At 36.0% G+C, this 18,978-nt stretch overlaps 1 protein-coding gene across 15 annotated transcripts in view; it reads right to left on the bottom strand.

Annotated features, from left to right (window-relative positions):
* The window catches only part of APC (APC regulator of Wnt signaling pathway), a 125,465-nt gene that overhangs the window by 89,937 nt on the left and 16,550 nt on the right, over positions 1-18,978 (bottom strand). For 4 of the 15 annotated variants that reach the window (XM_012763757.2, XM_012763761.2, XM_076008271.1 and 1 more), the window contains exon 1: positions 7,460-7,536. The exons of 8 other annotated variants lie outside the window; for them this stretch is intronic. Coding sequence is in view for 3 of the 7 variants with exons in the window: in XM_012763755.2 (XP_012619209.2) it covers positions 7,460-7,603 (144 nt within the window). In the remaining 4 variants the exon portion in view is untranslated. Of the gene's footprint in view, positions 1-7,459; positions 7,630-18,978 lie in introns of those variants that run through there. 3 more of the 15 variants (XM_012763755.2, XM_076008273.1, XM_076008269.1) reach the window with 3 other exon arrangements.

The raw sequence follows: 18,978 nt of genomic DNA, 5'->3' as shown, positions 1-18,978 counted from the left end.
CATCCTTTAAGGCCAAGCTCAGGTGCCTTATACAAAACTCTCCTTTCATCTCCAGCCAATAAAGAGTCTTCCTGCTGACTGAACAGTAAATACTATACAACTTAGCCTAACTGTTCTCTAATATTCCATTTTACTTCAGCGTGTTTAGTCTTCCCAGCTAGAGCATAAACATCTTGAAGAAAAGGTTTATATTTAATTCTTAGCTTCTGTGATTCTCAAAATGCTTTATTCAGTGACAGCCACGTAAAAGACAAAAACATGCAACAATGAACAGAACAATGCATTATCAATTAGCCACAGAGGGCAAAAAATTGAAAAAAAAAAAGGCAAAAATTCAGAGAATGGTCAAGATGATGTTTCCATTAAAAGAATAAGACAATAGATTCCTTTCTATGGCTATACAATTTGAATCAACAAACATTTGAGAATTTATTATATACAAGATATCATGGAAATATATATTATCTCATTTAATCATTTGATTAAATGGGTTGAGTTATGTTCCCTAAAATATATGTTGGCTCACAGGTACCTGTGAATATGACTTATTTGGAGACAGGGTCTTTGCAGATCTAATCAAGTTAAGATGAAGTCATACTGATTTAGAGTGGACCCTAAATTCAATGATTGGTATCCTTATAAGAAGGCCATGTGAAGAAACAGGGAAGAGACATGCAGGGAGAATGCCATGTGGTAAGAGGCAAAGATTGGAGTGAGGTGGCTGCAAGCCAAGGACTGCCAGCAACCATTAAAAGGCATGGAATAGATTTTCCCTCATCAGAAGGAACTAACCTTGCCAACACATTGATTTCACACTCCTAGCCTCCAGAACTATAAAAGAATAAATTTCTATTGTTTTAAGCCACCAGTCTGTGGCACTTTGTTACAGTGGCTCTGGAAAAATAATACAGGGATAGAAGATAAGTTGACATGTTTCTTGTTCTCAACTAGCTTATTGTCTAGCAAAGGGGACTATTCTGAAAGAAAGGGTAAATTGGATCAGCACATAAATATATCAGAGTTTTGTATCCCACCTCACATTCTCTTGGCTCATTTTAACTCTACTCATTGTTGCATCAATCAGTTCACTGCAGATGTAAACTGATAGCACAGGAGCTGCACCAGGTAGCTTTTGCTTTCTGTCCTAGGGCATCTCTGATACTCTAAGTATGGGTTCCCAACACTCATGCATGTACAACTCATAAAAGAGCGAACACTTGATGGGCAATCATTGAACAAAGCGGAATGGGAGCCAGCACATAGTTCTTTTCCTTGGGTGGACGATTCTGAGGCATATTCTATATGGTTCCTCAGAAAGTTCTAGCAGACCAAACCATAGTTGTCCAAAGTGGTGACCAACCTGTGAACACATGCTTATACTAGCTGTGCCTCTTTCCCTGTTTCACTCTTTCTAGGCCTATACTTCTATTCTGTGGATCACTTTCCAAAGTAAAATATTTCATAAAAGGCCTGTCCCTCAGGACTCAGATTGACAGGGGACTCAGACTAAGATAAGAATAAAATTAGAATGAGTCAAAGTGTGCCCAAAAAGAGAGGGAAAAAAGAATAAAATTAGAATTCGAGGGCAAAGTTGGGTTCAAAAGCATCGACAGAGAATGCTATAGGAGTCAGACCTTGCTGAGAAAACTGAGGAAAGTGTTCAGAATGGAAAAGCCATTTTAGAAGGGACTTGAGAGATGGCATGATTATAACAAACATGAATATGAGAGGACAGTATTCCAAGAGGAGAACAGCATGATCAAAGTTCATAGGTTGGAAAAATGATGTACATTTGGGGGAAGAGATGGTCATCTAATTTAGCTGAAATACAGTGTGGAGGAATCAGGGAAAAGAGGGAGGTTAAGGGTATAAATACAGACTGGAACAACATTGTTGCTAGGTGACTTCACAGTGTAAGAAAGCTGGGGTTTGAATAGAGTACTCACAGAAATGGAGTTATAACAAGCCTAGGGTACAAAGAGAAACTTAAGGCCATGTTGTTTTAACGTTTCTCAGTTTCTATTACACACTATGTCAGAAATAGCTAATACACTGACATAAATTAAATGATGAAGTTATAAAACAAGAACCTTGAAAAAGCTAGTGAAAGATATATTTCAATACTGTTCAAAGGGCTGGGTGTGTGACTCTAACCTGCAATCCCAGCACTCTGGGAGGCCGAGGAGGGCAGATCAGTTGGGGCCAAGAGTTTAAGACTACAGTAAATTATGATTGTGCCACTGCACTCCAGTCTGGGTGACAGAGTAAGACCCTGTTTCAAAAAACCAAACCAAACCAAAACAAACCCCAAAAAACTGTTCAATGAATATCTGGTTATCATCTTAGTGATCATTATATATTACACTATACTTTTAACAAATCTGATAAATCTGAATTTACCAAAAAAAGTAACATTCATTCACAAAAGTATAAATAAACTTAAAAAAAAAACCCCAAAACTTTAGCTTAAAAAAATAAAGAACTGTATGTATGTGCCTGTGGTAGAAAGAACAATGGCTCCACAAAAATGTCCACATCCTGACTCCCAAAAATCTACGAATGTGTAACCTTAATGGCTCAAGAGACTTTGTAGATGTGATTAAGTTAAGGATCTTGAGGCAGATTTTCCTCAATTATCTCGATGGACCCAATGTAATCACAAGGGTTCTTACAAGGAGGAGGCAAAAAGGTTTGTCAGAGAGATTCAGTATGCTGCTGTCACTGAAGATGGAGAAAGGGGCCATGAGCCAAGGAATGCAGGTGGCTTCTAAAAGCTGGAAAAAAGGAAATGGATTCTTCCCTAGAGCCTCTGGAGGAAATACAGAGCTGATGCTATCTTGATTTTAATCCAGTGAAAACCATTTTAGACTTCTCTGACCTTTAGGGCAGTAAGATAATAAATTTGTGTTGTTTTAAACCACTAAGTTTGTGGTAAATTGTTACAACAGCAATAGGAAAAGAAACAACGCCTTATGATCCAATGATCCCTCTCCTAGGGATAAATTCCAGAGAAATCTTCTTACTGGCTCATGTAATTATCTTAAAATATATCCACAAATTCTTTGACCCTACTTTTTAAAAGAGATATATCCTAATTCCTGTCTTGTTTGAGCTGGATTTAGTGACTCACTTCTAATAAAGAGAATATGGTAGAAGTAATGGTATGTGGTCTGAGACTAGGTCATAAATGATCTTTCTTGTTGAGATCATTAGGGGAAGCCAGCTGCCATGTCATGAAGATATTCAAGCAGCCCCATGGAGAGGCCCACATGACAAGTAACTGAGGCCTCTTGCCAACAGCCAATGAGAAGCTGAGATTATGTGAGCGAACCATCTTGGAAGAGAATCCTCCAGTCTAGTCAAGGCCTTCAGATGAGAGTAGCTCTGGCTGACACCCTGACTGAAACTTCATAAGAGATCCTAAGTCAGACAACCCAATTAAGATAGTCCTGAATTCCTGCCCCACAGGAACTCTGAAATAATAAATGTCTGCTGTTTAAGCCAGTAAGTTTTGGTGTAATTTATTATACAGCGAGATGCAACTAACATAGTTCATACTGAGTCATGTACAAGGATGTGCACAAATAGCAGTGCTTGTGGTAAAATACTATATACTAAAGTTAGCATCACAAACCAGATGGACATAAAGTATAATGGATAGATCTTAAAAGCAGTACTGAGTTAAAAGAATGTTTCCAGATCTAAGTACATACAAAAGAAGTGAAAGCAGGGACTCAAGATGATATTTGTACACTCATGTTCACAACAGCATTATTCACAACAAACAAAAGGTGGAAGCAACTCAAGTGTCCGTTGACAGGTGAATGGATAAACAAAATGTGGTATATACATACTATGGAGTATTATTTAGATGTAAAAAGGCAGAAAATTCCAACACATGCTACAACATAAATGAACCTTGGGGACACTGTGCTAAGTGAAATAAGTCAGTCACAAAAGAACAAATATTATGTAATTCTTCCTACATGAGGTTCCTAAAGTAGTTAAATTCGTACAGGCAGAAAGTAGAGTGGTTGCTGGGAGCTGGGGGAGGAAGAAATGGGGAGATACTGTTTAATGTATACAGAGTATCAACTGGGGAAGATTTAAAAGTTCTGGAGATGGATGGTGGTGATGGTTGTACAACAATGTGAATGTACTTAATGCCATAGAACTGTATACTTAAAAATGGTTTAAATGGTAAATTTTATGTATATTTTATCACAGTAAAAAATTTTTAAGACTTCAATTGTAAAAAAAAAAAAAGATACACAAAATGCTAAATATTTCCCAACAATTCATTCATATTTAATAACACACTTGAATGAGTGTCTACAAGGAAAGTAGGAGTAGAGCATGGGAATAAAGGGGAGAAGGCTTGCCTTACATGGATAAGAATACCATGATTTGATTTACAAAAACAATTTTTGAGAACATATCTATTCATCTAACCTTCTCATTATATATTCAAGATGCTTAGTATTTAAAAGTAATTTATTCTTCAAAACTATCTGTGATCACAAGCAGATTCTACGAAAAAGGCACAGTGTTTTAAAGAACAATCCACCATGTTCTTCTAAATTAGAAGATATTTTAGACTATATAAAATTTTAAAGATCCTAGGAGTAGCCAAAGTAATTGTATTTATTTTTTTTTTCTTTTTAATGTAAATCAAGATGTTTGTAAAAGCAATCGTATTTAACTTGCAATAAAATTTCAGATAGTTTATTGTAAGTTTCCTAGAGGTTAGTTTCTATGCCTTATTTGACTCTTTAGCACTCTTCATAGGTCTAACACTTAGAAAGTACTCAAATAAATATGTAGCAAATGTATTTCCTCCTCTATTATTCTGAATCATAATGCTCTATCCCATTTTATGCTATATAGATGGGTTTCACTCAGACTCTGCCACACAAAAAAGAGGGGAGAACAAAATCAAAGAAAACATTTAAACATATAAAAAGTATAAAAGATTGGTTAAATTATGTGAAATTAGTAACAGTACAAAATGGAGAAAAATGATAAAATCAAAATCCACAGAGCAATTAATGCAAATGGAAAACATCAACAGCTTTGATTCAGTCCATGAAGTATACTTATGAATATTTAATTTTCAATTCCTTAATAGTATAATTCTGGCCACATCAACTAAAATATGGATAATTTCAAAGACCACTGAAGCCAATACTTCAGTCACATATATTTTATACTATATGAGGAATCAAGTCAACTTAATTTAGTTCTTTATTTCTTATTTAATTCAGAAAAATATCTCAATCTAATACTGTTCTATTTAAGTGTTCATATAAGATGATTCCAAAAAATATGTTTATGAGTATCATTATGAAAATTGCTGCCTCTCCATTTGCTTAGTTACCAGGTATTTTATGAAGCATTCTTATATTGTAGTTATAAACTCACAACTAAGTAGGATTTCTTTTTCATTTATTTAATGATTTATATTGCTTTAAAAATCATTATATGTTATATTGTATTTTATGTAATAAGAAGCATTATAAAATAGTTTCACAGAATTAGAATAAAATAGAAGACTTGAGCTCTTCACATCCCTATACAATATATGACCTTGGAATAAAGTCACAAGCATACCTTATTAGGAATACTCTAACACTTAAAATGAAAATAAATGGTAAAAGATCATTTATGTAAAAATAAGAATTTTATACTCTCAAGCACTATGCTAGGTAGTAAAGAACTGAATATTAGCTATTAAATTTCATTTGGAATTTTAATATGAGAGCTTTAATTCTGGCTATAGTTTCCACCAGATTTTTAAAAAGAGACCTAAGTGCTATATTAATCCTAATATCCATGATCAAGTAATTTTTAAAGCAGAAATAATTTGTTAAAGAATAAAATTGTTTTAATTTATCCACAAAAAATTTATGTAGTCTTATTTAAGTCCAATTCCTTATTATCTAGAAAAAAATTGCTGAAACAAAACAGTAAGTTCTCTTAAGACTTTCTATTACCTAAATACTATTTAAGAGGCACTGTCACTTATCCTGGAGGGCTTTACAAAGCCACTGCCATCCTTGGTCAGGGAGCAGGGAGGTGTGGCAGATTGGCTACCATAAATATACATAAAGATAAGGCATTTAAAACTGTACTCAATCTGAAAACATGTTTTTACACATTTAGGTAACAGGAAAAAATAAGTGCAATGAAAAACACTTTAAATCAAGAGCATATCTTATGAGTATTCACAAAAAGAAATACAACGAAAAGCAAAGCCATAGTGCTTCAACATATTTGCCTGTACACTTTATTCAATGATAACTAAAAGTGACCCAAGAGAAATATACAATTACTTAATGAATATAGATCTTAAATATTGGGCCTACAAAAAATGTATCACCAAAATTTTGACATTTACATTACAAAGTGATTTGTTCTTCAATGACCTAATTAATAGCATAAAAGCTTCACTAACAAAGGAAAAGATCCACTGTTTCATACATAATTTATCAAGATTTCCTTTCGGATTTATGGTAAATCAAAGAATTTGAGCATCTCTTATGTGATGTAGAATTAAAGTGTCTGATACATTCACTGTCAAAACATTCATAGCCTGATATTTCTCCTACTTTAAAAAGAAGAATAATTTTCTCTCCTAGTCAGGGTACATTATAAACTATGGCTTCTTGTAAATGGACTTCTATCCCCAACATTTGCTGCAAGGTCTCTTATTCCTCTGCAGTCATCTTTTCAGCCTAACAGGGAGAAAAGCACTGCTGCAGTCACCCGCAGAAAGCCACTACCACTGCATTTTGTAACTAACAAAGACACTGGTATCTTTTTGCCTCCCTATTCACAGGGAGTTCACTTAGATGTTTTACAAAAGCAGGCACATTACTGGTGACCAGTATCTCACCAGTCAAACGACACCACCACTCAAGCTCTGCAGTACCTGCCTCCTCCTTCCCTCCCATCCCCAGTAGCCCTTTCTACTAGATTCACATCAGCCATCAGCAGCAGCATTGTATCCCCTCTTTTGGCCACCACTGCATGTGTCCTTGTCGCCAGGGAGGAAAAAAGGCCTTTCAGCTTTTGCTCCTCACCATGAATATGCTCCATTCTTTGTTGTCCTCTACCGGTTTCCTTAGATACTGTTATTCCACTCTACTCTGTCAACAGGCATTATAAAAACAAAACCCCCTTCTAGCTTCAAAAACAGCTCTTTAAGACTCCCCACAACACTTCTACCCCTCCCCCACTCCTTCCCCTTCTGTCAAAAAGCCTGGATCAGAAGCACAGGAAATCCATCTCCAGTGCTGCAGTGGGGGCGGGGGCTGGGGGTGACGCCCCTGCCTCCTCGATTGGCATGTGGCAGTGGACCCCGTGCCAGGGAAAGGCCATCGGCTTAAGACACTGCGAGGGAAAACTGCCTCCCCCCTCCTCCCGCAGCAAGCCTGGCCATCGTGGCTCCAGCACCTACCCCATTTCCGAGCCCGGCAGCACCTCCATTCTGTCTCCGGTGACACCCGGCCGGCTGCGCCAATACAGCCACATGTCGGTCACGTGAGCCCACGCGCAGCCAATCCGCAGCCTCCCGACGGAAGCGGAGCGCTCTGGGCTGCATCCAGCGGATTACACAGCTGCTTCACGCTCGCTTCCCAGCCGACCCACCGCGCTCGCAGCAGGGTACCGGCCGGCCCCGCCCCGCCCCGCCGAAAGGCCGGCCTGAGCCAGAGCCCCACATCAAGTCCCGAGTCTCCCTCCCGGTCCCCGTCCCTGGTAACCCAGGGTCCCTGGTAACTCCGTCCCTGGAAGCTGATGGTAGCTGACATGCATAACAGGGTGGGGTAAGGGACGTCCACAGGGCAGAAAGATGAGCACGAGATGCTGGAGGTGGGAGGAGGAGTAAAAAATTGTATCGCATATACTATGATCTACATACTTGCATGTAGCAGAATTCTATGCAATGCATTACCACGAATAATTTTAGATTACAAACCACTGACTTGTTAGGTAAATCACTCGAATTACGTTTGAATTAAAAATACAGTTACCAGAAAAGCTATGATGGCAGCACAGCATAGTGGTTGAGTCAGAACCCTGAAGTCATGTGGACTCGGTTGAGTCTTTGCTTCTGCCTCTCTAGCTCTTTAACGTTAGTCACTTAACCGCTGGGTGTTTCAATTTCCTCTACTATAAAATGGGAATGGAAGTCTAGAATAGAGGAGTTAAAATACACGAAGCACTATTTAGAACAGCCCCTGATATACAGTTATGTTGTTAGCTCCTACTAATCTGAGGTTTAAATTTAATATTTTAATGCAAATTCTCCATTCCGTTTAAAGCCAACCACGTAAGGCTTAAATTACTAATTTCATGAGTTACAAGGACAAAAATCCAAATTGCCAAGAATTTAAAGTTCTGATAGGGAGCACAACAAAGTGACTATAGTCAACGATAAATTGTGGTATTCTTTAAAAGAGTGGACTTGGAGTGTTCCTAACACAAAGAAATGATAAATGCGTGAGGTGATGGATACACCAATTGCCATGATTTGATGAATACACATTGTATGTCTGTATCAAAACATATGTATTCTATAAATATATACAACTATTAAGTATCCATAATTAAAAATAAAAAATGGGGAAAACCAGTTTCCATTACCTATTTAGAATTTAAAAGGAAATTAACTTTAGGTTTTCTAAATGAGGTAAATCTACTATAATGTTTTATTAATTGTTTAAATTAGTAGTGTGAAAAGCAAGTTATTAAATAGCATATTTGAGGCAATCTCATTTTATTAAAAATTATATATTTTAGAAAAGTAATAGACACACAAGGAAGTGTTCATAGAGGTTATCCTTGAAAGAAGGGATTACAGGGCTATTTCAGCTTTGCTTTTGTGCTTTTGGATTTCTTATTCTTTATTAGTCCTTGTGTTGTAACACCTGACATGTAGCCAATACATTTTAAATATCTGTTGAATGAATGAATGACTTCCACACTGACCACATAATACTGCAATTAGAAAAATCATATATTAGAAGTTTAAATACATTTAGAAACTATTTATTAATATCTTCATATTAAAATAAAGGACATGAATCAATTTCATTTCATCCTAAATTATTATGAAAATGACTATTATGAAAATGACTTAGTTTTACAAAATGTTTTCAAGATCATGATTACTGAAAGAACTTGATTCACTGCATAGGACTTATTTATATAGTCACTGATTGTTTGTGACAAATTCAGAATAATTTCTCATAAGGCCTAGCATTTACAGAAGGAAAAGGATCTTTCAAAACAAAGAGTACATTTTAAAAGTTCCCCAAAATAACTTCTTAGTACCCTAAGAAACAATTGTAAGTCAATTACTCTTGACTCAGACTATGATTCAAGCTATTATTTAGTAAACCACTTTGTAGCCAAAATATTTGTCTAAATTTTTACTACATGTACTGTAGAAATTAGTCAGTGATTTAAATGACAGTTTTAAAGATATGACCATTACATGTTCATTAATCACTATGCTTCAAATCTAAAAGCAAGCCAATCTAAAACTTTGACATTTTATAATGTTTCCAATTGAATTGTTCAGTAACATTTTTCAAACTAGTTTCCTCAGGAATTCCAAAAGTTTGATATGAATTTTTTAAACTACATTTAGTTGTTTTAAAACTAAAATTAGGCTAGGTATGGTAGCTCATACCCATAATCCCTGCACTTTGGGAGGACAAGGTGGGAATATCACTTGAGGCCAAGAGTTCAAGACCAGTCTGGGCAATACAGTCAGAGCTCATCTCTATAAAAACTTTTAAAAATTATCTGGCCATGGTGGCACACGCCTGTAGTCTTAGCTACTCAGGAGGTTGAAGTGGGAGGATCACTTGAGTCCAAGAGTTCAAGGCTGCAGTGAGTTACAATCATGCCACTATACTCTAGCCTGGGTGACAGAGCAAGACCGTGCCTGTAATAAAAAAAATAAAAAAAAAAATTCCCACCATAACTAAAAACATACATACAATCAAAATATAATGGAGCAAATTTGATTATGGAGATCGCTGAAGCATGACCTTGTGTTATCAGGTTTGTATGTATCTATGAATAAAGCTCCTGCCATCTCTGTATCTCAATATTTAATTGAGCATGTTAGCATTTACACTGCATACTACATATGCATTAAAAATATTTTCTGATCAAAATGAAATACAGAAATAAGTTGCATGATAAGGCTATTTTAAGAATGTACTGACAAACATGCCCTTGATTTCAAATATAACCAGCTTCACTGTTTTTAGTAAATGGCTTCATAAGAAATGCTATAAATATGAACATATAATTTACCCCCCCCCCAAAAAAAGAAAACCCTCCAAACCTTCGGCAGCTACAAAAGTGACTAAATAGGATTAATAGGAGTCTTCATGGCTCAAATCTTGTACTCCATTTTTAACAGACACATTTGACCTAATTTAAGACTTGTGGTTTACAAAAACTGACAAGAATACAGGCAACAATATTGACTAATGTAGAGTTAAAATTAGTGCTCCTTTCAGTTGCCATAATTGACTCCTGTGCTTTATCAATAAACTTAAGTGTTTCTCTTTACTGAAGACCTCACTAGAGAGATCACAAAAGGTGTCTCTTCTGTGTGACAGACTCTCACTCTGTCACCCAGGTTAAAGTACAATGGCATGATCATAGCTCATTCCAACCTTGAACTCTTGTGCTCAAGCAATCCTCATGCCTCAGCCTCCCAAGTAGCTGGGACTACAGTGTGTGTGCTACTACTACGCATGGCTAATTTTTTTTTAAGGAGGAGACAGAGTCTGGCTATGTTGCCCAGGTTGGTCTCAAACTCCTGGGCTCATGCAATCCTTCTATCTCAGCCTCCAAAAGTCATGAGCCACTGCTCCCAGCCAAGTGGTGTTTTAACTATGAAAAGCGAGCCAATAAAAAATAAATAAATAAATAAAAATAAAATAAAAATCATAACTATGCATTGAAAAGGCAGCTGCTAATGTAAATATAACTTCTACAGGAGATAAGGCATCAAATAAAGCTCAGATTTATTTAGATTTATACTTGCTTATAGTATGGTGGAAAAGCATAAGAAGAGAATAAAATGAGTTAGAATTCCAAGGCAAAATTGGCTGTGAAGACTTTTTTTTTTTTAAATAGAATTTATTGGTATACAAAACTCCATTTCATAGATAAAGTGGCACATCTTTGCAGCTTCTATTGCACCAAGTATTGAAGATTAAAAACATAAAAAAAGAGACATTTGGTTTTGAAAACACTGCAAATAGCCAAGGTGAAGACTTTTTTCTATACTTTTCATGGGACATGAGAAGGAGGTGAAATATTACAATGGCAATGAGATTTTTAGTGATAAACTAAGTAGGAGAGAGATACGTTCATAGTCTGCTATAAGCCAGACTTAGCCGTGTTTTCTGTTGTTACCTCAAGAGGTGACAGTCTCAAAAGCATTCCTAGCATCAATAATAGAATTATCTAGGGGGCCCAATGCAAGGGTCAATGTAAAGGCCCAATGTAATTAGTTTTTCTCCTCCAATCTCACTCCTCTTTAATCAGCAAATATCAAGATCTTTTTCTACACTCCTGTTTAAGAACATTCCCTGGCTTTACACTGCTGACAGTGGAAGTGAGATAGTTTAGAGTTTAGTCATGGAGTACCCTAAAGGGCGTATCAATTAGTCTTTTCTACACTAAAAATATTTTCTAAGTGTATTAAGTTTCCTATGGCTGCCACAACAAATTACCACAAATTTAGTGGCTTAAAACAACATAAATTTAATCTCTCACAGTTTTATAGTTCAGAAGTCCAAGATGGATCTCACTAGGCAAAAATCAAGGTTCTACAGAATCTGTTTCCTTGCCTTTTCCACCTTCTAGAGATGGACAGCATTTCTTCGTTCATAGCTCTTTGCCTCCATCTTCAAAGCTGGCAATGGTGGGTTGAGTCCTTCTCACTCCAAAGGACTCTGGTTTTTTTTCTATCATCATATCTCCTTCTCTGACTCTCATTTTTCTGCCTTCCTCTTCCACTCTTAAGGAACCATGTTAAAGACCCTTACACTGGGCCCCCCTTGATAATCCAGGATAATTTCCCTATTTTTCACATCACCTGATTAGCAACCTTAGTTCCCCTTTGTCACTTAACCTAACATTCACAGGTTCTAGGGATTAGGAAGTAGGTATCTCTGGGGAGCGATTATTCTGCCTACCACACTATAGGTTTCCCTCCAACTATTTCAGAACTCTTATCTTAATAAATAATCAAATTAACTAAATAATCAGCCATTTCTAAAAATTACAGCTTCTTACTCTTACAGCTCTTTGATACTCTAATGTGATATATTAGAAGGCTTCAGCATATGGAGATTGAAGATTTAGGTTTAAGTTCTGAATCTTTCATTTTGTAGCTCTATGACTCTGGAAAAGTCACTTAACCTTTCTAAGACTTGACTATTCCTTCATATTTGTAAAATGGGAATAACTATCTGTTAGGCTTATTTTACAGAGCTGTTATAAGGATCAAATGTGTAATTGTGAGCAAGCTTTATGAACTGTGAAATATTTTCTAAAAGTAAAGAATTATTAATTGCTCTACTGGTTCAAATTAAGGTTCAGCTCAAACATAAATTTCTATGAAATAATCTTCCATCCCACTTGGAGTCAATTCACCATCTTTTTCTCTCCACTGTTCCTACCTTTTTTATGGCACAAACACATTTTGTACCTCTGTGTGTACATCTCCTATCCCATTCATGACTACAAAAATCTACAGGGAAGAGCCCACACCTGATTTTATATTGTATCTCATGATGCATATCAGAAAGCTTTCTAGGCACCTTGTATACATACTGGAAATGAACATCAGAAAAAGTATATAGCACTAATAAATATATAGAAAAATGTTTTATCATATTAAGGAATCAAAGAACTGGAAATAAAAACAGGAGTGCCATTTCACCTATTAAACAGGCAATGACATTTTAAAGTAATATTGCAGGGTCAGTGAGGATACATGAAAATAGGCAATATCTTTCAAAAGTCTTTAAAATGTTTTAAAATGCTTACTATGGTTTGAATATGTCCTCCAAAAAAAGCATGTGTTGGAAACTTAATTCCCAATACAACAGTGTTGGGAGGTGGGGCTTAATGGGAGGTGTTCCTGTTCCACTCTCATGAACGGATTAATGCTGATTATAAAAGGGCTTGAGGCTGCAAGTTTGATCTCTGGCATCTCTTCCCTTTCCTCCTGCCATGAAATGACACAGTAAGAAGGCTCCTGCCTGATGCCAGTGTCAAGCTCTTGGACTTCCCAGGTTCCAGAATCATGAACCAATAAATTTCTGTTCATTATAAACTACCCAGTTTCAGTTATTCTGTTACTGCAGCAGAAAACAGGCAAAGACAATGCTTATAACCAAGCAAGCCTAATTAAAAGAAATTATTCTTTGTACAGATACATGCACAAAGATATATAATGTAAAGATATTCGACATTATTTACACTATTTAAATGACAGAAAAAAACCTCAATAATTGCTAACAACAGCTTGGTTAATCATTCCTCTGGAACATTTATAGGATGATTAAAATTATGTTATATTAGATAATTACACAATATATAATTGTTTTATATAATTCATGTGCTATTAGGTGAAAATGCAGAATATTATATGTTTAATACAAACTAGCTTTTTAAAAAATGAATTATACAATCCTTTGAAGTGAGGTATCACAAGGATGGGAAAACATGCACCACGTGTACTTGCCATCAAATTGGTACTAACTGATCAACACTATGGTGTTCACATGGTACTAATACTCACTGGGTGCCAGTCAGGTAGAGGGGTAATGGAACTAATGGAAGCAGAGCGTACTGTATGGGAGAAGGACACGCTTGTAGCCCTGGCTTGGGCAAGACAAATGCATTACATGTAACCAAAATTTGTACCCCCATAATATCCTGAATCAAAAAAATAAGAATAAATAAAATATGAATTCCAGGGAAAAAAGTGAATTATACATGTACACAGTGAAAACCAGAAAGAGATAACCAAAATGTCAAAATGATCCTTCCTGGGCATAGAATTTTAAATTTATAAAATTCCCATAACTTTGCTAGGTGCAGTGGCTCATGCCTATAATCCTAGCACTCTGAGAGGCTGAGGTGGGAAGATTACTTGAGGCCAGGAGTACGAGACTAGCCTGAGCAAGAGCAAGACTGAGACCTAGTCTTTACAAAAAGTAGAAACATTAGCTGGGCATGGTAATGTGTGCCTGTAGTCATAGCTACTTGGGAGGCTGAGGCAGGAGGATTGCTTGAGCCCAGGAGTTCAAGGTTATAATGAGCTATGATGAGGCCACTGCACTCCCACCTGGGCAACAGAGTGAGATCCTGTCTTGAAAAAAAAAAATTCCCATATCTTAACACGTATAATTTCTATAATTTTTTTAAGTTAAATACTAGGTTGGACACAAACTGAAGTCACAACATTTGAAGGAGAGAGAAATTAACATTTATTTCTCATTTAACCTGCAGCCAAAGGCAGATTCAGATTTTGCGGAGGACAGAAGCATATATAAATATGGGAGGAGGGTTCCTTAAGAAAAATAAAAATTTACTCAAAACTGCAAGGGCCTTAGAAAGAGTCATGGAATTAGGTTCATTAAACTTCACTAGTTTCATGATAAAGATGCTTCTAAGACCAATAGTAGACATTATCTTAGGCATTTTCATATGTATAATCTCATTTTCATATGTATAATCCAATGACACTTCTGTAGAGATAAAAATATCACTATTCACACACATCAAGAACTAAGGCTCAAAGAAACTTCAAAACTTATCCAAGGCCACAACACAGTGAAGTGTTAGTATGATTCTCAAGCCAATGTTGATCATATTGCCTCACCCTCTAGGCCTCATGAGTGTCCCTACACTTAACTAAATTAGATTCACCTATGGCATTTCCTAGAGCAGCCTGTAGCCTCATCCCTTATAAAAAGCTAGTTGTAGTACCTGATGCTTACTGTAGTACCTGGTTGTGCAGTGGTAGGTGCTCAATAAATATTTATTGAATTAATGTATTTTTTATAATCAGAAACTAAAACAGCTTTGAAAATAGCCTTTTGGAATCCACAATGAATCCCCTTTATCCATAAATCTTTATCAGTGAGAAAATACAGATCCTTCTGGGACGACATCTTTAAGAAAGTTTCTTTAATGCAGGAGACATCATAATGTTAATTTAGCTAAACAAATAAAGAGAAACAGAATTTGGGGTTATATTACAGGGGACAAGGGTGTGCAAATACAAGGATAATGCCTGGTAGTGGGTACATCAGTAAAGCAAAACAAACAAAAATCAGAAAAACTGTGATGACTCAGTAACAGCTATCCTGAGTTAGTTCTGCTTCACTGTTCTTATAAGATATTAAATAGGTATTAGGTTAAATAAAACCTATTTATGCAAAATTAGGCAGAATTTTGGCCCCCAGGTTTTGCCCCGTGTATTACTCTAGTAAATATACTACATTACATGGTAAAAGGAACTTGGCAGATGTAATTAAGGTTATTAATTAGCTGGCCCTAAAATAGGGAGATTGGGTAGACCCAATGTAATCACATGGGCCCTTAAAAAGTTCAAACCCTTCACTGGCTTCCCAGTGAAATTAGAATAAATTTCAAATTATTTATGTTGGCTTATAACTCTGCATAATCTAGATCCCACTCCTACAGCCTCCCCATTCCCTCTCCCTTCCCTTTTTCTTATACCTAGAACTACTTTCCTTCAGCCTCAGAAATTCTTGTTACCAAATATTCAGATGATTGCTCCTCCATATCATTAAGGTCTTAGCATAAATGTCACATCTTCAAAGAGACCATCCATGATCACCTTATCAACACTGCTACCATCCTCAAACTTTTCTACATATATACCATGGAATTTCATATTCAAAGTATTTGAGATCTGAAAAGCTCCATCTATATATCTGTGTATTTGTTTAATTTTGCCTATCTCATCATTATTTCCCAAATTGGAATATAAATTCCTTGAGAACAAGAAACTAGATTTTACTGCACTGTTGTTTCCCTTACATCTAGAACAGTGTTTCGTGCTTTTTGTTCAATGTATGAATGTAGATGCTAGAACAATGAATAAGACATCAACTTATAACCTAGCAGGGGACTAAGACATTTACAACAAAAGTTTTAATACAAGGCAATGGCTTGTTAAAGAACAGGAGATTGGCTAGGTAATTGAGAAAGACTTCAGAGAGAAAGTAGCAACAGAACTAGCCTTGAAGCAATGTTTAGGAATTCTTCTGGGCAGAGATTTCAATCTTATCTGTTAGGTTAAAAAATTCAGATTTCATCCTATAGGCAATTAAAAAAACGTGTTTTAAATAGAAGGGATACATGATTAGAACAAGATCCACAAGGATTAACAGGACTAATTTCTAGTCCCTACTCCGGAGGAGAAATAATAAGAAACCATACGTATACTATTACTAATTTACAGCTAAATTTAATAGCCAAAAGCTTTTTCAACTGGAAAATATGATTACAAAAAAAAAACAAAAACCCACTAAATTATATACTCTATGATATAGAAGGAATTTTATTTTATTTGGTATCATTTTGGAAAATTTGACAAGTTATTAATTCCATGTTGTTAATAAAAGAAAAAACATTTCACATGTGAATTTATTCTACTGCAAAAAATCACCACCAAAAACCCAAATAAAAACTAAAATCACCTTTGGCAACCACTTTACCTAACGAAATATCCAAATATTTGTATATAAGTAAGGAGACTTTTTTTTCTAAATTCTTAACGTGTCCTAATCTGGTAAAGCTGCAGTTTTAGAACATACAATGTTTTAAACGATCCTTTTCCTAGTAGAGAAAAAAATCCTGAGTAACTTTTTAAAGTTAAATGTTTAAAACAAGATTGTATGCTTGCCCTTGTTTTTTAAGTATGTCTTCTTTAATATTTTTTAACTTTGATCTTTACCTAAAACCTGAACAGTTACAAGATTGCTCCTGAAGGTACAATTTTACCTTGTTTGTATTTTATAATATGAATATAAATTGTATTCATAAAGATATAATTTTAACACAAAAAAACTCAGTGACTTAAGGTCAGCAAAACAGCACCAAATGTTTATACTATCATCACTAAGGATTCAAGAAAGAGGAGCATATAGAAAGTTTTTTTTAGAAAAGCCTCTATTCCAAGCGGTACAAGTGAATCTACCATTTGATCCAGCAATCCCATTACTTGGCATCTACCCAAAAGATCCAATGACACTACAAAAAAGACACCTGCACTCGAATGTTTATAGCAGCACAATTCATAATTGCAAGGCTGTGGAAACAGCCCAAGTGCCCATCAATCCAAGAATGGATTAATAAAATGTGGTATATGTATACCATGGAGTACTATTCAGCTCTAAGAAACAACGGTGATATAGCACATCTTATATTTTCCTGGTTAGAGCTGGAACCCATACTACTAAGAGAAGTATCCCAAGAATGGAAAAACAAGCACCACATATACTCACCAGCAAACTGGTATTAACTGAGTAGCACCTAAGTGGACACATAGGTACTACAGTAATAGGGTATAGGGCAGGTGGGAGGGGGGAGGAGGGTGGGTATATACATATATAATGAGTGAGATGCACACCATCTGAGGGATGGTCATGCTGGAAACTCACACTTGTGGGGGGAAGGGGGAAAGGGCATTTATTGAAACTTTAAAATCTGTACCCCCATAATATGCCGAAAGAAAAAAAAGCCTCTATCCCAGAAAAATAGGATTTAAGTGATTATTTCTTTACCATTTAAAATATCATAAAACACCTAGATTACCTGGTAAATCATTTATCGTTTTATAACATACAAATCAGCCCTTGAAATACATCAGAATTGATAAGGAAAAACTCAATTTTAATTGATGTTAAAAACAAAATTTCATAATCAAGAAGAGAGATCATCTAAACAAACACAATCAGAAATGAAAAAGGAGATGTTATCACTGACACCACAGAAATATAAAATATCAGCAGAGACTTATGAACAGCTATATGCTCACAACTAGAAAACCTAGAGAAAATAGGTGGAATTCCTGAACATATACAACCTCCCAAGAGTGAACCAGGAAGAAACAGAACTCCTGAACAGACCAATAAAAGATAGTGAGATTGAATCAGTAATAAGAAATCTCCCTAGAAAAAAAAGCTCAGAACCAGATGTATTCACAGCTGAATTCTACTAGATGTACAAAGAAGAACTGGTGCCAATCGTGATCCTTTGGAACGCTGAAACTGTTCCAAAAGACCAAGAAGGAGGGAATCCTTCCTAATTCATTCTATGAAGTCTGTATCACTCTGATACCAAAGCCAGGAATGGATGCAACAAAAAAGAAAACCAATATCTCTGATGAATAGGGATGCAAAAATCCTCAACAAAATACTAGCAAACTGAATCCAATAGCACATCAAAAGGATAATTCACCACAATCAAGTGGGTTTCATCCCAAGGACGCAAGGATGGTTCAACATATTCAAGTCGATAAATGTGATTCACTACATGAACAGAATTAAAAATTAAAACTATACGATCATCTCAATAGATGCGGAAAAAGCATTCAATAAAATCTAGCATCCCCTCCTGATAAAAACCCTCAAAAAACTCAACATTGCCCGAGCATGGTGGCTCATGACTGTAATCCTAGCACTCTGGGAGGCTGCGGAAGGTGGGTGGATCATTTGACCTCAGGAGTTCCAGACCAGCCTAAGCAAGAGTGAGACCCCCTCTCTACTAAAAAAATAGAAAGAAATTAGCTGGACAACTTAAAACATATAGAAAAAATTAGCGAGGCATGGTGGCTTATGCCTGTAGTTCCAGCACTTGGGAGGCAGGAGTATCGCTTGAGCCCAGGAGTTTGAG

This window comes from Microcebus murinus, chromosome 11, assembly GCF_040939455.1.
Source record: "Microcebus murinus isolate Inina chromosome 11, M.murinus_Inina_mat1.0, whole genome shotgun sequence".
Lineage (NCBI taxonomy): Eukaryota > Metazoa > Chordata > Mammalia > Primates > Cheirogaleidae > Microcebus > Microcebus murinus.
Note: the sequence above shows the minus strand (reverse complement) of the source record. Positions and strands in the feature narration are given on the sequence as shown.